General features: G+C 46.3%; 1 protein-coding gene across 1 annotated transcript in view; it reads left to right on the top strand.

The window, feature by feature from the left end:
* Positions 1 to 26,465, top strand: part of EFHC1 (EF-hand domain containing 1) — a 69,971-nt gene that overhangs the window by 25,904 nt on the left and 17,602 nt on the right. The window contains exons 6-9 of the mRNA XM_066252571.1: positions 5,158 to 5,378; positions 13,988 to 14,128; positions 17,016 to 17,229; positions 17,600 to 17,747. Coding sequence (XP_066108668.1) covers positions 5,158 to 5,378; positions 13,988 to 14,128; positions 17,016 to 17,229; positions 17,600 to 17,747 — 724 coding nt within the window. The remainder of the gene's footprint in view (positions 1 to 5,157; positions 5,379 to 13,987; positions 14,129 to 17,015; positions 17,230 to 17,599; positions 17,748 to 26,465) is intronic.

A 26,465-nucleotide genomic window follows, 5' to 3' on the forward strand; every position in this document is an offset into this window, starting at 1 on the left:
GTTTTAAAAAAGTGTCCTTGGGGGCAAGGAGTTGGAGATTTCTATCATTAGGAGAGTGTATAAACAAAGTGGGATGAAGGTATACCTTGATGAATGTGTAGTAGTTAGAAGCAATAAGCAAAATGTGCAGGAAAGCAAATGGATACATCTTAAAAACATAGTGCTGTGTAGAAAAAAAGTAAAAGGAAATGTATAATGCAAAAACGTTTACATAAAGTGAAATACACAAAAAAACAATGTAGATAATACATGTAATCAGAAGGTTGTACATTCAAATAATTGCATGTGAGGTAGAGGAGAATGAGATTAGCAAAAAGAACAAAAGGGAATAAAAAATGTCATTTTAAATTAAGAGAGTTAAGCCTGACTGGTGGTGGCACAGTGGATAGAGCATCGACATGGGATGCTGAGGTCCCAGGTTCAAAACCCCAAGGTCACTGACTTGAGCATGGGTTCATCGGACTTGAGCACAGACTCACTAGCTTGAGCGCAGGGTCACCAGTTTAAGCGTGGGATCATAGACATGACCTCATGGCCACTGGCTTGAGCCCAAGGTCATTGGCTTGAGCAAGGGGTCACTGGCTTGGCTGACACCCCCTGTTGAGGCACATATGAGAAGCAATCAATGAACAACTAAAGTGCCATAACTACGAGTTGATGCTTCTCATCTCTCTCCCTACTTGACTCTCTCTCTCTCTAGCAAAAAAAAAAGAGTTAATGTTAAAAATCTGTTTTTCAAAAAATAAGAATAATTGCTAACAGCTTGCATTCTCAGCTAGCAACGCCTAGGTCTGTGCCCTAGTTCAACATAGTCCAGCTGCTGCCTACCATGTTCTTATACTTAGTCTCCTATATGACCTTCTTAGAGTTCTTAGACATTGGGACTGATATACTAATTTTGGCCTTCCAGGCTGCTTAAATTCCTGCCATCTGGAGCTAATAAGAATTGGATGTATAGTAGATTAAAAGAAAGAATGGGAATGTATTCAGGGTAACATGAAAAAAGTGTCATTAAAACTGAACTCCTTGATGTCTTGGCTCCATATTTGTCTCTGCCTCATCAATGGGGCCTATGTCTAAAATTTTCAATATGTAATCATCCTGTTCTATAACTTCCCAAACTTTAACAAAATCAGTTACATGAAGAGGCAGCATGGTGACATATGTAGGGTTCTTTTAAGAGGTAGGAAACATCTTTTTGTGAAAGTTACTATTAGTCATGCAGTAGTGGGGCTAGAAAGACTAAGCTTTCATCAGCTAAATAATTCCTTTAACTAGAACTGCGGTATTAAGGGGCTGGCATGTAATTGACTCTCAAAGGCATGTATCCAATGGATGATTCTTATTATATTCACTTAAACAAGAGTTAAATGTCTGCCGTGGGAACTAGTTCAGGTGCCAAGTGCTGTGGAGGATAAAATGAAAATATGCCTGCCAGAAAATGTACCTCTGTCCCTTCTTTTAAGTCCCTTGTCATGACTGGGGAGACAGGTCACATAAGTACACAAAGCTGTTAAACAATACCACAAGGTTCCACACTGTGAGATTATGTAACTAGTTATGCCATGTAGACAGAGCCCAGAAGAAGAGATGTGAGCTAGAATGAGTAAAGAAGGCTCTGTGGCGGAGCTGGAACTGGACCCAGATTTAGAATGGCAGAGAACAAAGGGAAAGAGTGATTTAGAAGAATAAGAGTAAAAGGTTGGAAAGTAAGAACAAGTATGGTATGTTTGGGGCTGTCCCAGAGACAGTGACCAGGCAGAGAGTTTATACTGGACAATAATGGGAAATTATGGGAGTATTTTCCCAAAGGCACTAGGCTCTGAAAGTCTGTTCATTATCCTTTAGACTGATTTTCATTCTTTGATCTTGCCTTTTCCTGGATAAATATATATGTCAAACAGCATCACAATTTACACTCTAAATATGTACAGCTTTTATACCTCAGTTAATTATACCTCAAGAAAATTGTAAAAATATAAATCCACATCCGCATATAATATAGTCAAACATAAGAACACCAAATTGAAAAAGATCGTCAACACAGCCCCAAAGAACAAAATTTCCTCTACAGAAAGGCAGTTAGAATGACAGCTGATTTCTCAGTCACAGTAGTAGTTACCAGAAGACAGTTTAATAATATCTTTAAAATGCTGAGAAAAAATAGATTTTAATATCTGGAGAAACTATCTTTCAAGAAGAAGAAGGTGAAATGCATTCCCAGACAAACAAAACAGATTTTAATAACAACAGGTCCTTACTAGGAAAATTCTTGAATGCACTCAGGGAGAGAGAAAATGATTCCAGAAGTAAGAGCTGAGATAGAAGCAGTGATAAATAAGTAAAATGGCAGAGTATGATAAATCCAAATAGACACTGAATATACAAACTAAACTAAAGTAACAATGCTGACTTTTGGGGGGTTAAAAATATCAAGGTAGAATTAAAATATATTAAAATAATGGCATAGGAAGGGTTATAGAATTTAAAAACATTTTAAAAGTTAAACTTATTAGGGCAACACTGGCTAGTATCATTATACGTTTCAGGTGTACAGTTATAGAATACATGTTCCGTACATCGAGTGCTCACCACCCAAAGTGAACTCTCCTTCCTCACCATGTATGTGAGCCCCTTTACCCCCTCCCCCTCCCCGCACCCCTTCCCCTCTCGGAACCACCATACTGCTGTCTGTATCTATGAGTTTGTTTGTGAAAAACAACACACTTTGAAACAGTTGTTGCCTGACCTGTGGTGGTGCAGTGGGTGGACCTGGAACACTGAAGTTGCCAGTTCGAGGCCCTGGGCTTGCCTGGTCAAGGCGCATGTGAGAAGCAACTACAAGTTGCTACTTCCCGCCTCTCTCTCTCTTCTTTGTAAAATCAATAAATAAAATCTTTTTTTTTAAAAAAAGAAACAGTTATTTTAAGAACATACTTAAGATATAGAGACATAGAAAGGAAAAAAAAATAAGTACATGCAAATAGCAAAAGAAACTGATGAGACTATTATTAGTATAATACAAATAGAATTAGGGCAAAACTATTGCTAGAGATGAAGAGGATCATTACATATAGCAAGAATCATATTTACTAGGAAAATGCAGTAATTCTTAAGAAGTTAGAGTAGAAACAGCATAATGAATCTAAAGAAATTGGAAGGGTGGAAATAATAAAATAAAAGCCTGGAAATAGGTCCTGGCTGGCTGGCTCAGTGGTGGAGCATCAGCCTGGTGTGTGGAAGTCCCAGGTTTGTTTCCTGGTCAGGGCACATAGGACAAGCGCCCATCTCCACCCTTCCCCCTCTCCTTCCTTTCTCTCTCTCTCTTCCCCTCTGGCACCCAAGGCTCCATTGGAGCAAAGTTGGCCCAGGCGCTAAGGACGGCTCCATGGCCTCTGCCTCAGGTGCTAGAATGGCTCCTGCAGCAACAGAGCAACACCCCAGATGGGCAGAGCATCGCCCCCTGGTGGGCATGCCGGGTGGATCCTGGCCGGGCACATGCAGGAGTCTGTCTGACTGTGTCCCTGCTTCTAACTTCAGAAAAATACAAAAAACAAACAAACAAACAAAAAACAACCTGGAAATAATAAAATTGAAAACAAAAGTAATAGAGATTTGTCAAGTCAAAAGTTGTTTTTTTGAAAGGACTAAAGTGATAAATAACTGACAAATTTACATACAATATTAAAAATAAAAGAAGGAGGCGATAGGAATTAAGCAAAATAATAGAATTACAGTATATCAACAGCCTTATACCAGTACATTTGAAAATTTAGGTGACATGAACAAATTTTTAGAACTTGTTCAAGAAGAAATAAAAATCAAATGTCTTTAACATGAAACAAATGGAATCAGTTAAAACTTTTCCCACAAAGAAAATACCAGGTCCAGGTAATTTTTCAGTTTTGCCATATATTTAAAGAACATATAATTTCAAGATTAATACAGACTCTTTTATAGAAAAGAAAAAGAACTTCATGAATTTATTTTAAAAGACCAATAAAACTAAAGATGCCACGCAAAAAAAGAACTACAAGTCTCACTCATGAACATACATGCAGAAAACCTAAATATAGTATCAGGAAATGAAATCTGGCATTATATGAAAAAGATCATCGTTGAGCAAAGAAAGACAAAGGGCTAGAAGACATACACACATGCGTGGGCGCTCACACACACACAGCAGAGGGTTAGGCTCTAGACACTGGGAAGTAGGGCTTTTAAGCTGCATGATTGGGAAAATACCAGCCCTTCATTTAGCATGATTAAGGGCTGGCGTTCATGCTTTTTATGTGATGCAGCAGAGTCATAGCCTCCTTTCTCATTTTTCCATCTCAGCAATTAACAGGAGAATACCAGCCTACCTCTCATGGCCCCTGAGATCAGAATTCCAGGGCCAAGCTTGTGGTTAAAGCTATACAGTGTGGCACATTACCAGGATTGACTGAGTATCTTATGTTTTCCAACACTTAGTTCTCATAAAACAGTGTGACAAAATTGGATATATTCCAAAAATGTAAGGTTGATTCTATATTTGCAAAGCATATTGATTCCCCAGATGTACGGATAACTGTAATCATCGTGCTGACTGTCCCTGCCTCCAGCCACAGGACCAGGTCAGACTGCCCTAATAAGCAGTATCGCAATGGAAATGACACCATTATTTGTGTAATTGTTCATGTCTGTCACCCCAAACAGAATGTTTGCTTTCTTCCTCAAGGCAGGAATGTTATATATATTGTTAACTGTTGTAATTTCAGGACTCAGTAGTGCACTGAGTACATGATATATGTGTCACTAAATGTTGTTGGATGAAGGAATAAATGGGTGGGAAGTTGAACTAAATGACTTGGATCCCTCATAGGTCTAATACTCTACAGAGGGACGTTTATTCTTTCTGCTGTGATTAGTGACCTGTAGTGATGGTTGGAGCTGGCTGTGGGAGAGACACTTTACAAAAACCATCTGGGATATTATTTGTGTGTCCTGTCAACAGGTGGAAATTTACAGCCATGTGTTCTTCTGGGAATGTAGAGGAGGCGCTGGCCCTTGGCCAGAGCTAAGGACTGCGCTCCTTCAGGTGCTCAAGAATGTCCTGCTGTTAGTGTCCCCTCCTCATTCCTTCTTCTCTCCTCTCTCCCTGCTGTCTGATGTTAGAGAACTTCCCTCAGTGTGTGCTGGAAATCTCTGATCAAGAGGTGTTGGAATGGTATACTGCCAAAGACTTCATCGTTGGGAAACCAGTCACTATCCTTGGAAGAACTTTCTTCATTTATGATTGTGATCCATTTACTCGACAGTATTACAAAGAAAAGTTTGGAATCTCCGATTTACCATGTATTGATGTAAGCAAGAAGGAGCCACCTCCGGTAAAACAGGTAATGGAACCCTAGTTCTGAGTGTAGTGGAGAATTCATCTTTTGATGTAAAAGTTTAAGAAAGAGGAAAAAAGAAGACTCACATGAATATCCAATTTAAAAAAAGTGAACAAAGCATATGAAATAGAGTAGTTCCCAAAAGAAGAAATACAATGGCTAATGAACCAATGAAAAGACCCTCAACTTAACCGATAAAGAAATAGAATGAAAAGAATGAGGTTTTGGATCTATTTGACTTTAAGAGTCGCGATCGCTGATGTTTGCCCTGGTGTAAAGCAGTGGGCACTTTCCTATCCTGTTACTCGGAGAGCCGGTAAGGAAACCTTGCTGAAGGGCAGTTTGTCATCATTCTGTTCTTTTTCAAAATAAAATATTACATATTTCTTTACCCAGAAAATCTGGTTTCGGGACTATAAAGAGAGATATGTAAGGATGGTATTGTAATATTATTTATGATGAGGTATAAGGAGATCAACAGAATAAATTATAGTATATCCATCCATATAATTAGAAGACCATAAGACCAGTAAAAAGAGAGAGAGAGAGAATAAGGCTATGAATCTTAATACGAAAAAGTGTCTGTAACATTTTAAAGTGAATGTATATACATGATATGGTGCTAGTTTTGTAAATTACTATGCACGATATCTGCTTAGATAGATTGACTGAAGAAAAAGCCTGGAAGAATATCCACCCCTAACATTAATAGGGTTAGTTAAAAATGGGGCAGGGCCCTGGCCTGATCGCTTGGTTGGGTAGAGTGTCCTCCCAAGACAAAAAGGTTGCAGGTTCAGTTCTCAGTCAGAGCACATACAGGAACAGAAAGATGTTTCTGACTCTCTCTGTCTTCCTTCCTCTCTCTCTGAAATCAATAAATTTAAAAATAAATAAATAAATAAAATGTGGAAGTGGGAGCTGACAAGGGACCTTTGTTTTTCTCTGTATGGTTTTAATTTCTCTTCTTATACCAAATCTTGCATTACTTTTATGATATTTTTTTTCTTGGCTTTTAAAAGACAACTTGTAAAATTCCAGACCACCTAGGGCATTTTATGACTCTTGCCTGTTTATCAAACCCTTTCACATAAAAACTGGTTGACAGCAAAGCAAAAACTGATTAATCGTAGATATTGGAGACAACTTCCATTGCATCATAGCTTTCCGTAGAATTACACCGAATCACGAGATTCAGTTCTGAGCACCGCAAAGTCTACGGCGATCTGAGAGTGAGTTCATGGGGCTTTTAGTGCACCAAAATAGTCAACTGTTAAACTTGAGCCTTCAGAATGGCTCAACCACGTATTTTAGAGTTTCAAATGAGAATTGTAAGTTTTAAAAATTACACATTACACTACAAATTCAAGGAGTATCTGAAGTATTAAGGTAGCACAGTATCAAGGACCAGAAGCACTGTCGTTATACCTCTGTGGGTCAGGAGCTGCTCATACAATCTCTTTGTTGCCTACGTATAAGGCAGGGTATTAATACCTGTGGCGCATCTCCATGTTGTCACTGTGTGTGAACAATCATGTCAGTGGGCTCTACATGAACAGAGGGTGAAATAATTGAGTTGCTCCAGCCCAGACCCCACCTTCTCCCCACCTGCTGCCGGTGCCGCGGGCACCTAGCCTCCATTCCACTGAATTCTGTGTGGCTCTGCAGGTGCCGCACCCACTTTTACTCCCCTGGACTTTTACTGATTCTTTTTCACCTGTTTAAACCACATTTCCACTTAATTTTTCACATGGCTTTTTCTTATTCTTCAAGACGCAGTTTAGGCTTCCTGTCTTCTGAAGCTCCAGGCAGCAGCACTGGCGCCTCCTGTGTTCCTGGGGTGGTCTGTGCCTCTCTCCACTAGCACTTGTCTAGTATACTAAAGTATCTGTTTATGAATCTTCTCTACATCTCTGTGCTCCTAGCACCTAACACAGTGCCCAGCAAAGAGGAGATAGGTATAGGGCATGTCTGCTGAACGAGGCTGAAGAAGATCACCTGTGAAGTATGTATTTGCTCCCCTAAAACATGAGTGATATCTTAGGCAAGGCTTTTAGAACCAACATTTCATCAAAACAATTAGAAAGAAGAATTTTGAGATTGCTATGAGTGCCCAGGGGCAGTAAAACTTCTGGAAGCAAGTATGGGTAGAAATACAGTCATGTGCTGCACTGTGACATTTGGGTCAACAGTGGACCATGTGGCCAGCAGTGGTCTGCTAAGATCATGAGGGAGGTGAAAAATTACTATCGCCTAGTGATGTCATAATCATCATAATGTCACAGCGCATTACTCACATGCTTGTGGCAATGCCGGTGTAACCCACTGCACTGTCAGTCACATGAAAGCAGAGCACATACAATTATGAACATAGCATATGATCCCTGATAATGCCAGTGCGTACCTATGTCACTGTTTTAAGTATTCACTCTACTGTACTTATGTTAGAGTGTATTCCTTCTACTTATTTTTAAAATATTTGTTGTGAAACATTGTAATACTAGCAGCAGCCTGATACATTTTGTGTTTATTGCGTCTCTTAACTGCATCATATTCTCTTGTGAGTAATTTGATCTTGTGTTGTTAATCAACTCAGCATACACATCCACTGCTAATGTTGCCGGGAAGAGGCCATGTTGAGGGACTGGTCTGGAAATGAAATTAAAAATGATTAAGGACCACAGAGATAAAAACTTAGAGATGGTTACAGCTCTCCAGTCAGGCATGGCCCAGTCCATCATAGCTCAATCTTGAAGAACAAGAACAAAGGCAGCAAGACTAACAGAATTTGAGAAGGGCCTTTATTTAGGACACGGAGAAACGGCTCATGACCTGGATGGAAGATCAGACACAGCAGTGGGTCCCTCTCAGCTCCATGAGGCTCCCAGCCAAAGCCAAGGGTTCGTTTGTGATGTTGAAATAAAAGGTTGAATCCAACTGCAATGTTGAATTTACTTCCAGCCCTGGATGGTGTAAACAATTTGATTTAAGTATTGCTATTTATTACATAATGTGAAAGTGAGTGTTGAGTCTGCAAGTGCTGATGTGAAGGCAGCTGAAGAATTTTTGGAAACTCTAGATGAGCTGCTTACAGAGGAAAATTACCCACCAGAGCAAATATTCAATATGGACGCAACCTCCCCATTCTGGAAATGGGGTCATTAGAAGGACTTTCAATCCCTCAGGAGGCCAACTCAACACAAGGTTTCACGGCTTTTAAGGACAGGATAACAGTCTTTTTTGGGTGCATTGTTGCAGCTACAGATAGAAACACTTGTGATCTGGCACAGTGGGAACACGCTGCCAGTGTCTTACAGGGGCAGCCAGAAGTCACGGATGGCCCAGCTCCTCTTCCAAGATGCCCTCTTAAATTGTTATGCCGGTGAAATGGAGTACTATTTGGAGCAGGGGTCCCCAAACTTTTTACACAGGGGGCCAGTTCACTGTCCCTCAGACCGTTGGAGGGCCGGACTGAGAAAAAAAACTATGAACAAATCCCTATGCACACTGCACATATCTTATTTTAAAGTAAAAAAAACAAAACAGGAACAAATACAATATTTAAAATAAAGAACAGGTAAATTTAAATTAACAAACTGACCAGTATTTCAATAGGAACTATGGGACGGCTTTTGGCTAATGAGATGGTCAATGTCTGGTTCCATATTTGTCACTGCTAGCTATAACAAGTGATATGACGCACTTCCGGAGCCATGATGCGTGTGTCCTGCGTCACCGGTAGTAGTACTGTACGTTAGTGACTCTGTGCTTTGTGGCGCCACCACATACAGTACTCCAGGAGCACAAGATGTGGATGCATCCTGTGCTCCTCTCACTGACCAGCAATGAAAGAGGTGCCCCTTCCGGAAGTGCGGCGGGGGCTGGATAAATGGCCTCAGGGGGCCGCCTGCAGCCCGTGGGCCATAGTTTGGGGACCCCTGATTTGGAGAGGAACATACCCTTCATGATTTTGTTTATTGGTGATGCTCCTAGACAGCCTCCTTTTTTGGAAACCTTCATCCCAACATCCAGGTGGTGTTTGTCCCTCTAAAACCTTCTTTTTGATGAAACCAATGGATCAAGGACTACTCCATGAGGAGGACCCTTGCCAGGCTGTTGCTGCCTCCAAGGGGGATCCTGCGAGGACACCGCTGCAGTCCTGCAGGGATCACAGCATCTGTTGCTGCATCAGGACCCCTGAGGAGCCTGGGGCGATGTCACCAAAGAACGTATGAATGGCACCCGGGAGAAGTTACTCAAGAGGTTCACCCGTGACTTCAAAGGATTTGCCAAGGATGAGGAGGCTGTAAAGTCAACAGGGCTGTGGTTGAGGTGGCGAACAACGTCCACCTGGGTGTGGATGAGGATGCCATTGAGGAGCTCCTAGAGGTGGGTCCCGAGGGAGTGGCCCATGAGTAGCTGTTGGAACTGGAGCCGGAATGCATAGGTGAAGAAGAGAGGCAAGAAAAAGGAAACTGCAGGAGAAGAAAAAGAATAATCCCCAAGAAAATTCATGGTGAAGGGGTTAGAAGCTTTTGCAGACTTCAGCAAGCTCCTTAAAAGTTTAAAAACATGGACCCCAACATGAAAAAGTTTTTATTAGTAGAGGGTAATGTTCATGATTGTAAGTATTATCTGCTTATAAGAAAATTTATGATGTAAAAAAGAAACAAACCAAGCAAACCAGCTTGGACGTATTTCTGAAAACAGTGATGCCCCCTCAAGGAGAGCCTCCGGCCGGCGCTTCCGGAGGTTTCCAGGAGAAGGCACTATTGTCACAGAAGACTTTCCAGTGGGACGGGAGGTGGCGCGGGAAGACAGTGGTACTGATGACCTTGACCCTGTGTGGGCCTGGGTCAATGTATGTGTTTGTGTCTTCATTTTTAACAAAAGAATTCTAAATAAATTAAGAAAAAGCTTATGGACTAAGGGCATAATGAAAAAAAAATATTTTTCTACAATTGTACCATGTGTTTGTGTTTTAAGCTGTTATTACAAAAGAGTTGAGCCCTGGCCGGACAGCTTGGTTGGTTAGAGTATCATCCTGATGTGGAGAGAAGTTGCAGGTTTGATCCCTGATCAAGGCACATACAGGAACAGAGAGATGTTCCTGTCTCACTCTCTCTCCCCCTTCCTCTCTCACTAAAATCAATCAATAAAAATTTTTAAAAATTTGAAAAGACAAGTTGAAAATTTTTTAAAAATCAAGTTGATAAAGTAAAAAAGTTACAGTAAATTAAGATTAATTTATTATTGGAGGAAAACATGTTCTTATAAATTTAGTGTAGCCTAAGGGGACAGTGTACATAAAGTCTTGGAGAGCGTACAGTAGTCCCAGGCTCTCACCACTGACGTACGGTAGTCCCAGGCTCTCACCACTGACTCACTGACCCACCCAGAGCGACTTCCCGTCCTGCCAGCTCCATTCTTGTAAGCACCCTACACAGGGTTACTGTTTTATCTTTATACCGTATTTTTACTGTACCTTGTCTATGTTTAGAGAAGTTTAAATACACAAATACAATTGTGTTAGGATTGCTGACAGTGTTCAGTACAGTGTGCTGCGCAGGTCTGTAGCTTGGAGCGACAGGCTACCATGTAGTGTAGGTGGTTGTTGGCTGTGCTGTCTAGGGTGGTGTGAGTGCTCTATGATGTTCACACAATGCTGAAGTTGCCTGGTGATGCACTTCTCAGAAGATATTTCTGTTCATAACAATACATGACTGTACCTCTTGCTATCAGTTTTTTTTTTTCCCTAATAGAACTCTTTACCTATGAATGTGCTCACTGAGAATTGTAATAAAATCCTTGCCTCACCCTCACATATTTTGGCAGCATTTGATGGAGTATAAAAGAAAAATAGTATGGGAACAGATTTAGTTTTTTTTTTAATTTGTAGTTGATTTTTAGAGAGAAGAAGGGAGAGAGAGAGAGAGAAACATCAATTTGTTATTTCGCTAATTTATGGATTCATTGGTTGATTCCTATATGTGCCCTAATCAGGGATTGAACCCACAACTTTGGGGTATCAGGATGATGTTCTAACCAACTATGCTACTGTGCCAGGGCCAGATCTAGATTTTAATCAAGCAAACTGTTCTGCCAACTTTAGTTCCTAGATAAGTATCATGTAAGGTAGCCGCCCAAGGTCCTACTGCAAAGCGCAAGGGTAATGCTATTAAATGTCAAGGAGTTTTACCTAACCAAGAGGTAGGATGGGGAGGGATGCAACAGAGTGCGCACCTTTTTTGTGAAGGGGCTTTGATCCATCTTATGAGCTGATAAAAGCTTTTGAGTCCTAGACTACTTCTTCCCATCCATTCTCATTAGCATAATCATAATCTTGTTTCTCCTAACCTGTTTTCCAAAGAAAGAAACGGATGGGAAGGCTTGGGTAGGGAGCAAAGAATAGTGAGGAACCACTGTAGCTTTTGGTTTGTTTTGCCCTATCTCAGCCACTCTGTATGATGAAACAAATGTGCCACCTCCATACATGTGGCACATTAACTGTAGTGTTTGGTCGGTTCTTTCCTTTATTACAGATAAATTCTCTCTGCCTATTCACAACAGTCTGTGTTGGAAATGAGTAGGAGCACTCCACTTATCAAACAGCAAATGCATTTTAGCTCTCCTTAGTCTGTAGACTTTAGTCATTTAAACCCTGAACGATGTAGTTGTAAAGCAGGGATGGGACACTAATAGTCTAGAGGGACAAAGCTATAGCCTAGCTAAGGGTCAGGGACAGAAGTGGATATATGCCATTTGACAATCATGACACTCACAACTGCTCAATTAGGAATAAGTAAGCATGGGTCCAGTGGCCAGATGTGTTCTAACAGACTGGCTCTGTCTATGTGGAGATGTGCTGGTAGGGAAGAGGAAGATACCGGGACTGGGAGAGCTAGCCTGCTATGGAGCTGGCCCCTAAAAGCAGTGTGAGGAGGATTATGGGACTTTTTAAATTGAATTCATTGGGGTAACCCTGGTTAACAAAATTACACAGGTTTCAGGTGCCCACTTCTATAATCCATCATCTGTACACTCGATTGTGTGTCTATCCCCCCACCCCCAAGTCAAGTCTCTATCCATCACCATGTGTACTTGCCTTGTTAAGAAAGCCTGGGCAGAAACCCTGGTGGGTGGGTCATATGAGCAGGAGCATCTAGGAGTGATAATGCCCATAGTCAGGGAGGTGGTTCATCTGGATTGAAAGAGGACCCAGGCTGTAGCTTGGTGTGTGAGAAGGCTGGTGCCAGGACTCCGGGCCTATGGGCTGATATTTAGGGAGGACTTCATTCCAAGCAGGGCAAGGGAGGTGCGATCCAGGAAAGGCAGGTAGAAGCCTGTTGAAACAAAACAGGAATTCAAAAGGAAGGTGCTAGAGCCTTACAGCTACATCCCTATTTCAAAATCCCCCAACCTCCCCTGCATCGCCCAACCAGGCTGCCGTCCTTGTGCGGATGCAGGTGCAGTGCGAGTTTCGATCCCACCACTGTGCATTTCTCCCTAGGCTCCAGAGTAAGGTGAAGCTCGTTAGTATTCAGTGTCTCACCCCAGGTCCTTCTGTCCGTGGCAGCTTGTATAGTATATTCACTGAGCTGTGTGTTGCCCTTGGAGCAAATTAGGATGTTGCCCATCCACTGGGCCCACTGGTTATATTCTAGCCATGACAATCACATTACTACCACCCTAGAAAATGGGTGCAGGGTCACAGTTCCAATCACTACACCTTGAATGAACATAGCAGTCACTGATTTTTGAGGGAGTATCCTGTTACCTACCAATAGACCAGGGAGCATATGGACTAATACATACACTAAAGTGCCTGAATAGAATTTTTAAAGAGATTTGGGGAAAGTATCTATAAGTGAAAAGCAAGGTCCAAGCTGAGTTTGCTAAGAAAGCATAGCAAAAAGGAATCAGAGGAAAAGAAGTCCGCTGCATTCTAGCCAGCAGTAACGAGAGAGGAAGACAGCCTCTGAACCACTTAAGTTTTGAGACAAACAAATCCTAGCATCCTGGAGTGATGCTTCCAAGCTCTTCTTAGAACTTGAATGAGAACTATATACATAAGCTCATCTAATACTTCTACACTACTCACCGAAGAACCTTTGCACCTGCAATTTGTTTTGAGTTTGCTCTTCACAAGGAATGGAGAGTTCTATATGAACAAGGAATCTGAGTTTTCAGTACATATGGCTGTCATCCCTCTTCTGTGAGACAAAACTCAAGAAATAAAAAGATTAGAAATATGCAAGTAAATAGGAAAAATGAACCAAGTCATGCTAAGATGATCGCAAGGGCCAGGGTTGGGGCTGGGAGTGTGACCGGCGCTTCGGCAGTAAAGGGGTCAGTTGACATCAGCAATGGTTTCCCTGTAGCCCTGAGAGTTACTTTGTAGCAACATCGATCACTTCTCTAAGGAATGATCCTGGCATAAAAAATCTATAAATAAAGAGGAGAGAAATATGCTGTTACTTTTAGTATATTTGTAAATATTAAAATTTCTTTTAAATAAAAGTTTTCTAGGTTTTTTTTTCCCCAAAGAAACTTACTTTGTAATTTTTAAACACAAGCAGCAGCATCTTTAATTCTTGCTTCCTGTGTGTTTTCAGGAATTACCTCCTTATAATGGTTACGGGCTAGTTGAAGACTCTGCTCAGAATTGCTTTGCTCTCATTCCAAAAGCTCCGAAAAAAGATGTTATTAAAATGCTGATGAATGATAACAAGGTGCTTCGATATTTGGCTTCACTGGTGAGGAGAATTTTAATATACTAAGATTCTGTCCTGTCTCAGTGCCATGCCTGCAGGCAGGTGGATGAGGTTAAGTATGGTGTCCCTGAACCAAGACCTAGCTCAAGTCCTATCTCGCACAGAAATCCTTTTAGATCATTAATCTCTCCACTGCAACCCTCAAGTTTTGACAGATATTTTTTTCCTTTTTTTATTAAGTAGTTATGAAAGCCTGATTTATATTCAATTTATTTATGTATGTGTGCCTTTCTGGTGCGCTGTGATTTCCTTGAGGGCTGGGACCATGTCTGTCTTTTTAGCATTACCTGTGATGTCTAACTTGATGTGTTTTATGTTTATTAAACATAATAAATGGAATCATTTATTGACATCAGTTGAATAGGTGTTGCCTTTGAGAGGTCATACAGCTAGTGGTTGAGAGCATAGGTCTGGAAACACACAAATTCAAATTCCGAGTATTCCCCACTCACAGCATGAATTTCCTTAGGCAAATTATTGACAGGAATTCAAAGGATAATGTCTTTTAAAATGTAGAAAAAGCTTGATCGGGTGGTGGCACAGTGAGTAGAGCATTGGCCTAGGATGTAGAGGACCCATGTTCAAAACCCTGAGGTTGCTAGCTTGAGCGCAGGCTCACCAGCTTGAGCACGGGATCTCTAGCTTGAGCGTGGGATCATAGATGTAACCCCATGGTCACTGACTTGAGCCAAAAGGTTGCTGGCTTGAAACAAAAGGTTACTGGCTTGAGCAAGGGGTCACTGGCTCAGCTGGAGCCCCCCCGCCCCATCAAGGCATATATGAGAAAGCAATCAATGAACAACTAAGATGCTGCAACAAAGAATTGATGCTTCTCATCTCTCTTCCATACTGTTGACCTGTCCCTTCTGGGAATAGGAATTGGGAGTGGGGAGGGGTAGGTCAGGTGGTTGTTCAAGCTCCAGGCAGATGTTGGGGGCACTGTGGGAGCACTCCAGACCACTGTGGTAAAGCCAGTATCACAATAAAGTGAGCTGTAATCATTTTGCTGGTGACAGGTCTTGCCTTCAAGCTGTAAAAACACAGCTATAAAGTGCAATGTAGCAAAGCACAGTACAATGAAGTGTGCTGTATATGGTGTGTGTATGTGAAAAAATAAACATTAAGTGAAAATTGTTGACTAATATATTTTATTTATTTTTTTTAATGAGAGAGAGAGAGACAGACAGGGACAGACAGACAGGAAGGGAAAGAGATGAGAAGTATCAACTCATGAGCACCTTAGTTGTTCAGTGATTGCTTTTTCATATGTGCCTTGACCAGGCGCCAGTCACCCTTGCTCAGGCCAGGGACCTTAGATCAAGCCAGCAGCCTTGGGCTTCAAGCCAGCGACCTTGGGGCTCCAGCCAGTGACCATGGGGTCATGTCTATGATCCCACACTCAAGCCAGCAAACCCCATGCTCAAGCTGGTGAGCCTACGCTCAAGCCGGTGACCTCAGGGTTTCGGACCTGGGTCCTCTGCATCCCCGGCTGTCCCAGGCCAACCCGACGCTCTAGACACTGTGCGACCGCCTGACCAGGCATTTTGGGGAAGGTGTTTTCCAGGTTCTGTCAGTGTTGTCTCTTGACTCCAGTGGTGGTTACATGGATGTTCACTTTATGAAAATTTTTTGAACTGTACATTTTGTGGGGTTTTTTTGTAGCTTTCTCTCTGTGTTAGAGTTCACAGTAAAATAATATTTGAAAGGACACCAACAGGACTATTTAGTAAAGAAGTAGTGTGTATCTTCCTATGGGCAAGAAAAAAAAAGTGATATTCTGGTCATGGTCATTTCCACATGTTTTTCCCTGACCCGTTTGCACTCCCTGAGTGCATAGAGGGTGTATGCACTCAGCTCATCACCAAAGCTCTGAGTGATGAGCCCCAATGCCTTCGGTGCGCCTCTGCCTGGAGCCCTGCTCAGAACTCTGTGTTTTATTCGAAGTGGGGTGGGAATGCTTGGAGGTTTGAGAACAGAGGAGTGATGTGGTTTGATTTTTATTAACTATATTGTGGATTTAAAAAAATTTTTTATTGGGGTGTTCGATCAAAAAAATTTGGACACTTAGATTAGGGAATGATATGAGGAAATTATTTTACTAAGAGGAAACGCAATGTCTTTCTTTGATAAACAAAAAATTATTACACAAATACTTCCATGGTCTGAGTGAGAAGATATATGCTGAAGTTGCAATACGAGAAGACTTTAGTCAAGAATAAGCATGTCTGTATTTAAGCTTGTTCAATCTGGAATTTGTGGCTTAAGGGTTATGTGATCACCCTCAGCGATTTGATTTAGGAGAAGTCTTATCTACAAGATAGTTCTCAGAATCATTTTCAGCTCTATGAGACCTCCCATCTTAAATTTTCTTTTTAAAAATATGTATGTAAATGGATATGTTTAAAAAACCAAACTTTGCATAATCATCTTAGTGTCCACGAAGTTGAACATGTCAGCCAAGAGGTTTCAAATTGGCAGCCTGTGGGCCGAATGCAGCCGACGTACTTGCTTTGTTTGGCCTGCACAGTGCTTTAAAAAGGTTGAAGTCAACATAAAATCAGTTTTATACAGTAATCTAGATTCCCATCTCCTCGTGATAAATTGGAAGATACAGTAACATTGGGCCTACATGCCCACAAGGCAGTGATGGACTGGAGTTGAGCTGGGGCAGCCCCCTCGGATGAGGCATGCCCTTTCCAGGCTACCAGAGCCCCCAGCCCCGCCCTGCCCTGCCTCTACTGTTCATTTATAGTATAATGTATGCAGCAGATTTACATTATAAACCTAGTCTCTGTAGGTATTTAATTTGGGGGTGTCTGGATAATTCATGTACCTACATGATATCCTTTATTTTATTTTATTTTTTTAGGAATCCCCCATCCCAGAAGACAAAGACCGCCGATTTGTCCTGTCTTATTTTCTAGCCACTGACATGATCAGTATCTTTGAGCCTCCTGTTCGCAATTCTGGTATCATTGGGGGCAAATACCTTGGCAGAACAAAAGTTGTCAAACCACACTCTCCGGTGGAAAACCCTATCTACTATGGCCCTAGTGACTTCTTCATTGGTGCTGTGATTGAAGGTAGGTCTACTCATAGTTTAGGCTTTCTGACTAGCCCGGGGAATTTAATTCAATTAACCCCTATAAGAGGCCATTAGGCTGCATTCCAGCAGAGATAAAGCTAATAGTCCTGCATATGTGGTCCAGTGCCTTAATCTCCTCCCTTATCAATTAAACTGTAAAGTGGTTGTATCTTTTGGCTATAAACGTAGACCCTGAGCTTCCTGCCTCTCTAAACCATTGCATGTGAGTTTAGAGAGCTACTGAAAGTTCATTAGTCTAAGTCACAAATGCATGTCTGTGAATTTCTCACTGGAGGATCAGTATTATTTCACTCCTGATAGCATGATAAAAACATAGTCAAGCTATGTGTATTTCTACCCTCTCCCAGTGTTTGGCCACCGGTTCATCATCCTTGACACAGACGAGTACGTTTTGAAATATATGGAGAGCAATGCCGCCCAATATTCACCAGAAACACTCTTGTCAATTCAGAACCATATTCGAAAGCGAGAAGCCCCTGCACCAGAATTGGAAAGGTATGTTTGATCGTCTGGGGTCCATTTTGGCTTTGGCACATGTGAGATATTTAGAAACAGTTCTTAATAAAATGAGCGGTTAATCACAGTTTAGATTTTCAGATTTCCTTCACCAAGGAGTTATTAGTCATACATATAAGGTTTTCTGGGTCCAATATAACAATTAGTAACTTAGAACATTTTCAACTTTATTTAGCAAATAAGTATTGAATGCCTAATATGGGTCAGATACAATCATTAGGGCCTTGGGCTTTTTCTGTAAACAAAATAAAAAAGAAGTTGCTTCCATCACAGTATTAACCTTCTAAGCAGTGGGAGATAACCAACGAAAAACACAAGTAAATTATACAGTTTATTAGGTGAAGAGTGCTATGGAAAATTGGAGCAACGTCAGGGTAGGTGTTCCTGGAGAGCGGTGATGGATGACAGTTGATCGAAGGTAAAGGAGTTAGCTATGTGGGTATCTGTAGGAAGAGTTTTCCGGGAAGACGGAATGGTGAATGCTGAGACCCTAAGCAGCAGCGTGCCTGGACGGCTCAGCTACACTGCTGAGAGGTGGCCAGTGAGAGGGCAGCAGCGTGCCCGGACGGCTCAGCTACACTGCTGAGAGGTGGCCAGTGAGAGGGCAGCAGCGTGCCCGGACGGCTCAGCTACACTGCTGAGAGGTGGCCAGTGAGAGGGCAGCAGCGTGCCCGGACGGCTCAGGTACACTGCTGAGAGGTGGCCAGTGAGAGGGCAGCAGTGTGCCCGGACGGCTCAGTTACACTGCTGAGAGGTGGCCAGTGAGAGGGCAGCAGCGTGCCCGGATGGCTCAGCTACACTGCTGAGAGGTGGCCAGTGAGAGGGCAGCAGCGTGCCCGGACGGCTCAGGTACACTGCTGAGAGGTGGCCAGTGAGAGGGCAGCAGCGTGCCCGGACGGCTCAGGTACACTGCTGAGAGGTGGCCAGTGAGAGGGCAGCAGCGTGCCCGGACGGCTCAGGTACACTGCTGAGAGGTGGCCAGTGAGAGGGCAGCAGCGTGCCCGGACGGCTCAGGTACACTGCTGAGAGGTGGCCAGTGAGAGGGCAGCAGCGTGCCCGGACGGCGCAGTTACACTGCTGAGAGGTGGTCAGTGAGAGGGCAGCAGCGTGCCCGGACGGCTCAGTTACACTGCTGAGAGGTGGCCAGTGAGAGGGCAGCAGCGTGCCCGGATGGCTCAGTTACACTGCTGAGAATTGGCCAGTGAGAGGGCAGCAGCGTGCCCGGACGGCTCAGTTACACTGCTGAGAATTGGCCAGTGAGAGGGCAGCAGCGTGCCCGGATGGCTCAGTTACACTGCTGAGAATTGGCCAGTGAGAGGGCAGCAGCGTGCCCGGACGGCTCAGGTACACTGCTGAGAGGTGGCCAGTGAGAGGGCAGCAGCGTGCCCGGACGGCTCAGGTACACTGCTGAGAGGTGGCCAGTGAGAGGGCAGCAGCGTGCCCGGACTGCTCAGGTACACTGCTGAGAGGTGGCCAGTGAGAGGGCAGCAGCGTGCCCGGATGGCTCAGTTACACTGCTGAGAATTGGCCAGTAGAGAGGGCAGCAGCGTGCCCGGACGGCTCAGTTACACTGCTGAGAATTGGCCAGTGAGAGGGCAGCAGCGTGCCCGGATGGCTCAGTTACACTGCTGAGAATTGGCCAGTGAGAGGGCAGCAGCGTGCCCGGACGGCTCAGCTACACTGCTGAGAGGTGGCCAGTGAGAGGGCAGCAGCGTGCCCGGATGGCTCAGTTACACTGCTGAGAGGTGGCCAGTGAGAAGGCAGCAGCGTGCCTGGACGGTGCAGTTACAGCTAAGAGGTGGCCAGTGAGAGGGCAGCAGTGTGCCCGGTCTGCTCAGTTACACTGCTGAGAGGTGGCCAGTGAGAGGGCAGCAGTGTGCCCGGACTGCTCAGTTACACTGCTGAGAAGTGGCCAGTGAGAGGGCAGCAGCGTGCCCGGACGGCGCAGTTACACTGCTGAGAGGTGGCCAGTGAGAGGGCAGCAGCGTGCCCGGATGGCTCAGGTACACTGCTGAGAGGTGGCCAGTGAGAGGGCAGCAGCGTGCCCGGACGGCTCAGCTACACTGCTGAGAGGTGGCCAGTGAGAGGGCAGCAGCGTGCCCGGACGGCGCAGCTACACTGCTGAGAGGTGGCCAGTGAGAGGGCAGCAGCGTGCCCGGATGGCTCAGGTACACTGCTGAGAGGTGGCCAGTGAGAGGGCAGCAGCGTGCCCGGACGGCGCAGTTACACTGCTGAGAGGTGGCCAGTGAGAGGGCAGCAGCGTGCCCGGACGGCTCAGGTACACTGCTGAGAGGTGGCCAGTGAGAGGGCAGCAGCGTGCCCGGACGGCTCAGCTACACTGCTGAGAGGTGGCCAGTGAGAGGGCAGCAGCGTGCCCGGACTGCTCAGTTACACTGCTGAGAGGTGGCCAGTGAGAGGGCAGCAGCGTGCCCGGACTGCTCAGTTACACTGCTGAGAGGTGGCCAGTGAGAGGGCAGCAGCGTGCCCGGACGGTGCAGTTACAGCTAAGAGGTGGCCAGTGAGAGGGCAGCAGTGTGCCCGGTCTGCTCAGTTACACTGCTGAGAGGTGGCCAGTGAGAGGGCAGCAGTGTGCCCGGACTGCTCAGTTACACTGCTGAGAAGTGGCCAGTGAGAGGGCAGCAGCGTGCCCGGACGGCGCAGTTACACTGCTGAGAGGTGGCCAGTGAGAGGGCAGCAGCGTGCCCGGATGGCTCAGGTACACTGCTGAGAGGTGGCCAGTGAGAGGGCAGCAGCGTGCCCGGATGGCTCAGTTACACTGCTGAGAGGTGGCCAGTGAGAGGGCAGCAGCGTGCCCGGATGGCTCAGGTACACTGCTGAGAGGTGGCCAGTGAGAGGGCAGCAGCGTGCCCGGACGGCTCAGGTACACTGCTGAGAGGTGGCCAGTGAGAGGGCAGCAGCGTGCCCGGACTGCTCAGTTACACTGCTGAGAGGTGGCCAGTGAGAGGGCAGCAGCGTGCCCGGACGGCGCAGTTACACTGCTGAGAGGTGGCCAGTGAGAGGGCAGCAGCGTGCCCGGATGGCTCAGGTACACTGCTGAGAGGTGGTCAGTGAGAGGGCAGCAGTGTGCCCGGACGGCTCAGTTACACTGCTGAGAGGTGGCCAGTGAGAGGGCAGCAGCGTGCCCGGACGGCTCAGGTACACTGCTGAGAGGTGGCCAGTGAGAGGGCAGCAGTGTGCCCGGACGGCTCAGGTACACTGCTGAGAGGTGGTCAGTGAGAGGGCAGCAGCGTGCCCGGACGGCTCAGGTACACTGCTGAGAGGTGGCCAGTGAGAGGGCAGCAGCGTGCCCGGACGGCACAGTTACACTGCTGAGAGGTGGCCAGTGAGAGGACAGCAGCGTGCCCAGACGGCTCAGGTACACTGCTGAGAGGTGGCCAGTGAGAGGGCAGCAGTGTGCCCGGACTGCTCAGTTACACTGCTGAGAGGTGGCCAGTGAGAGGGCAGCAGCATGCCCGGACGGCGCAGTTACACTGCTGAGAAGTGGCCAGTGAGAGAGCAGCAGCGTGCCCGGACGGCGCAGTTACACTGCTGAGAGGTGGCCAGTGAGAGGGCAGCAGCGTGCCCGGATGGCTCAGTTACACTGCTGAGAGGTGGCCAGTGAGAGGGCAGCAGCGTGCCCGGACGGCGCAGTTACACTGCTGAGAGGTGGCCAGTGAGAGGGCAGCAGCGTGCCCGGATGGCTCAGGTACACTGCTGAGAGGTGGCCAGTGAGAGGGCAGCAGCGTGCCCGGACGGCGCAGTTACACTGCTGAGAGGTGGCCAGTGAGAGGGCAGCAGCGTGCCCGGACGGCTCAGGTACACTGCTGAGAAGTGGCCAGTGAGAGGGCAGCAGCGTGCCCGGACGGCTCAGCTACACTGCTGAGAGGTGGCCAGTGAGAGGGCAGCAGCGTGCCCGGATGGCTCAGTTACACTGCTGAGAGGTGGCCAGTGAGAGGGCAGCAGCGTGCCCGGACGGTGCAGTTACAGCTAAGAGGTGGCCAGTGAGAGGGCAGCAGTGTGCCCGGTCTGCTCAGTTACACTGCTGAGAGGTGGCCAGTGAGAGGGCAGCAGTGTGCCCGGACTGCTCAGTTACACTGCTGAGAAGTGGCCAGTGAGAGGGCAGCAGCGTGCCCGGACGGCGCAGTTACACTGCTGAGAGGTGGCCAGTGAGAGGGCAGCAGCGTGCCCGGATGGCTCAGGTACACTGCTGAGAGGTGGCCAGTGAAAGGGCAGCAGCGTGCCCGGATGGCTCAGGTACACTGCTGAGAAGTGGCCAGTGAGAGGGCAGCAGCGTGCCCGGACGGCTCAGTTACACTGCTGAGAGGTGGCCAGTGAGAGGGCAGCAGTGTGCCCGGACGGCTCAGGTACACTGCTGAGAAGTGGTCAGTGAGAGGGCAGCAGCGTGCCCGGACGGCTCAGGTACACTGCTGAGAGGTGGCCAGTGAGAGGGCAGCAGCGTGCCCGGACGGCGCAGTTACACTGCTGAGAGGTGGCCAGTGAGAGGACAGCAGCGTGCCCGGACGGCTCAGGTACACTGCTGAGAGGTGGCCAGTGAGAGGGCAGCAGCGTGCCCGGACGGCGCAGTTACACTGCTGAGAGGTGGCCAGTGAGAGGGCAGCAGTGTGCCCGGACTGCTCAGTTACACTGCTGAGAGGTGGCCAGTGAGAGGGCAGCAGCGTGCCCGGACGGCGCAGTTACACTGCTGAGAAGTGGCCAGTTAGAGGGCAGCAGCGTGCCCGGACGGCGCAGTTACACTGCTGAGAGGTGGCCAGTGAGAGGGCAGCAGCGTGCCCGGACAGCGCAGTTACACTGCTGAGAGGTGGCCAGTGAGAGGGCAGCAGCGTGCCCGGACGGCTCAGGTACACTGCTGAGAGGTGGCCAGTGAGAGGGCAGCAGCGTGCCCGGACGGCGCAGTTACACTGCTGAGAGGTGGCCAGTGAGAGGGCAGCAGCGTGCCCGGACGGCTCAGTTACACTGCTGAGAAGTGGCCAGTGAGAGGGCAGCAGCGTGCCCGGACGGCGCAGTTACACTGCTGAGAGGTGGCCAGTGAGAGGGCAGCAGCGTGCCCGGACGGCGCAGTTACACTGCTGAGAGGTGGCCAGTGAGAGGGCAGCAGCGTGCCCGGACGGCTCAGGTACACTGCTGAGAAGTGGCCAGTGAGAGGGCAGCAGCGTGCCCGGACGGCTCAGCTACACTGCTGAGAGGTGGCCAGTGAGAGGGCAGCAGCGTGCCCGGATGGCTCAGTTACACTGCTGAGAGGTGGCCAGTGAGAGGGCAGCAGCGTGCCCGGACGGTGCAGTTACAGCTAAGAGGTGGCCAGTGAGAGGGCAGCAGTGTGCCCGGTCTGCTCAGTTACACTGCTGAGAGGTGGCCAGTGAGAGGGCAGCAGTGTGCCCGGACTGCTCAGTTACACTGCTGAGAAGTGGCCAGTGAGAGGGCAGCAGCGTGCCCGGACGGCGCAGTTACACTGCTGAGAGGTGGCCAGTGAGAGGGCAGCAGCGTGCCCGGATGGCTCAGGTACACTGCTGAGAGGTGGCCAGTGAGAGGGCAGCAGCGTGCCCGGATGGCTCAGGTACACTGCTGAGAAGTGGCCAGTGAGAGGGCAGCAGCGTGCCCGGACGGCTCAGTTACACTGCTGAGAGGTGGCCAGTGAGAGGGCAGCAGCGTGCCCGGATGGCTCAGGTACACTGCTGAGAGGTGGCCAGTGAGAGGGCAGCAGTGTGCCCGGACGGCGCAGTTACACTGCTGAGAGGTGGCCAGTGAGAGGGCAGCAGCGTGCCCGGACGGCGCAGTTACACTGCTGAGAAGTGGCCAGTGAGAGTGGCTGGAATGGAGTGAGTGAGAGGCAGAGGAGTGGGAGATGGGGTTAGAAAATTAACAAGGGTTAGATTGTGTGGGATCCACTAGGTCTTTAGAAAGATGTTGACTCTTCTCTGAGTGAAATGGAGAGTCAATGTGGGGCTCTGAAAGAAATAATAAGATTTGACATATGTTATGAATTGATTAGGAGAGAAATTAGAAAATATTGCTGCCATCCAGGCAAGAGATGACAGTATATGGACCTGGATAATATCAGTGAAGTTTGGGAGAAGTGGTCTGATTTTGGATATATTTTGAAGGTAGATAACAAAGGGATATAAGAGAGAGAGTGTAGTTAAGGATGATTGCAAGGTTTTTGGTCTAAACAGCTGGGAGGAAGGAGTTGCCATCATCTGAGATGAGGAAGATGTTCATTTGGGGTAAAGGGGGTCTTTTGGGGAGGGGAAGATTTCAGTTTTGGGTATACAGGGTTTCAGATAACTATATATTAGATATCCAAGTAGAGATAGCAAACAGGCTGTTGGATAGGCAAGCGATCTGGGCTGGAGATGGAGATGAGGGGTTGTTGGCGTACAGAGGATATTTTAAGCCACGAGACTGGGTGAACTCTCTAAGGGAGTCAGTGTAGATAAGGAAACGTAGAACTCCCAGGACGGATCTCTGGGGTCCTCCAGCACTCGGAGTTGAGAAGAGGAAACTGAGTAGGACGGCTAGTGAGGCAGGAAGAAAACCAAGTGGGTGTGGTATCCTGGAAATGAAATGAGGAAAGTAGTCTTCCCTTTGCACAGGACTGTGGGACTATACAAATGACTGTGCAGAAACAATCTTAATAATTCGTGGGATATTTTACTGTTGTTCTGTGATCTTTAAACGTGATTATATAAACTTTAAAAACACCGATGGTTAGAAATATATAGGAAAATGAAAAAACAGTAAAACTAGTTTTCATTTCGTACACTGTAATTTAAAACATTGGCAACATTGAGAATTAAAGTGTCTTATTTCTTTGTAAAAGGAAAACTTATCAAGAATAGTTTGAAGAGTGCTTGCCTTTTTCTCATTGTATAACTTATGATATAGCACAAACATCTTTTCTATGCCTTGGCAAATTGTCATATTCTTTTCTAAGTTTGGATCAGCTTTTCCAACATGTTATTATTTTTGCTTTCAATGTTGTGAAACGGCTCCGAGAGTTCCTTTAATGACGGTGAAATCCCTCTGAAAGTTCTTTCACAGCGCACTTTTCCCCGGATAAGTTGGCCTTCACCAAGGGAGTCAGGTTGGCTGCACCAAGAGTCCCCTGAGTGGCAGCAGTGTTCACATCCCCACAGGCAGCTGTTTCTTCTCTAACTCCATGATGTTTGATTGGAATTTTACTTGTAGCGTTATCACTTTTCCTTTGCTACACTTTCATCTTTATTGGCCAAGTCTCTCTTTTGTCAAACATCTTATGGGTTTATCACTGAAAGACAAGGAGGCAACTTAGCTGCACACTTTGTTGTCTACATGTGAACTGAAAAACAGATTCCCAACAGACTCTGGAAGAAGTGCTGTGATTGTCACTGGTGATGATACGCACCTGTTACTTATGCAGTGATTCAGTGGGCTGAAAACCTGACAGTGAATTTGTACTTTATGCAATTACTCACAGTTAGTAAACTGTAGTTAACTGAAGTTTGAACCATGTTGAGAAACTGGGTTATTTAAACAGCGGTAACTGAGAGTCATTTCTGTTGAAACTGTGCAAAGCGAGGATTACCTGTAATATAAAGGGAGACAATAATTTATTTTGTCAAATGGGGACTTAACAAGGGAGGGCAGACTGGGGACCTTAATGGAGAGTTTCAGCTAAGTGAGAGGGTGGGAAACCCTGATGGGAGTGGACTTAAGAGAATGGGAGCAGAGGAATTCAAGGATGGAAGGACAGACAAATCTTTTGAGGAAGCTACGTGCAAAGAGCAACAGAAATGGGGCAGGAGCTGGTAGAAGGAAAAACGGAGTTAAGAGCATATTGTTTGTTTTTAAGATAGCATGTGGGTGTGTAAATGGCGATGATTCTGTAGAGAAGGCAAAGCATTGCTCAGTGTGTGTGAGAGGGAGATCTGTGGAGTCTGCGAGGGCGGGGCTTAGCATACAGGGGAGGAACCGCCTCAGACACGCACCAACTGTTCATCTCAGGCAGTAGTTCTCCAACTTTTAGTCTCAGGACATCTTTATAGTCTTGAAAATTATTCAGAACCTGAAAGCATTTTTATTTATGTGGTTTGTCTTTATGAATATGTACTATATTAGAAATTATAGTTGACATTTAAAATATTTATTAATGTTTTTAAAACAACAAACTTATTTAGCCCTGGCCGGTTGGCTCAGCGGTAGAGCGTCGGCCTAGCGTGCGGAGGACCTGGGTTCGATTCCCGGCCAGGGCACACAGGAGAAGCGCCCATTTGCTTCTCCACCCCTCCGCCGCGCTTTCCCTCTCTGTCTCTCTCTTCCCCTCCCGCAGCCAAGGCTCCATTGGAGCAAAGATGGCCCGGGCGCTGGGGATGGCCCTGTGGCCTCTGCCCCAGGTGCTAGAGTGGCTCTGGTCGCAACATGGCGACGCCCAGGATGGGCAGAGCATCGCCCCCTGGTGGGCAGAGCGTCGCCCCTGGTGGGCGTGCCGGGTGGATCCCGGTCGGGCGCATGCGGGAGTCTGACTGTCTCTCCCTGTTTCCAGCTTCAGAAAAATGAAAAAAAACAACAAACTTATTTCATTTTAATGCATATAACATGATTTTATGAAAAAATATTTTTCCCCAACAAAAAAATTTAGTGAGAAGAGTGGCATTGTTTTACAAATTTTTTTTTCAAATCTCTTTCATATCTGAAGAAGAAAGA

This window comes from Saccopteryx bilineata, chromosome 1, assembly GCF_036850765.1.
Source record: "Saccopteryx bilineata isolate mSacBil1 chromosome 1, mSacBil1_pri_phased_curated, whole genome shotgun sequence".
Taxonomy (NCBI): domain Eukaryota; kingdom Metazoa; phylum Chordata; class Mammalia; order Chiroptera; family Emballonuridae; genus Saccopteryx; species Saccopteryx bilineata.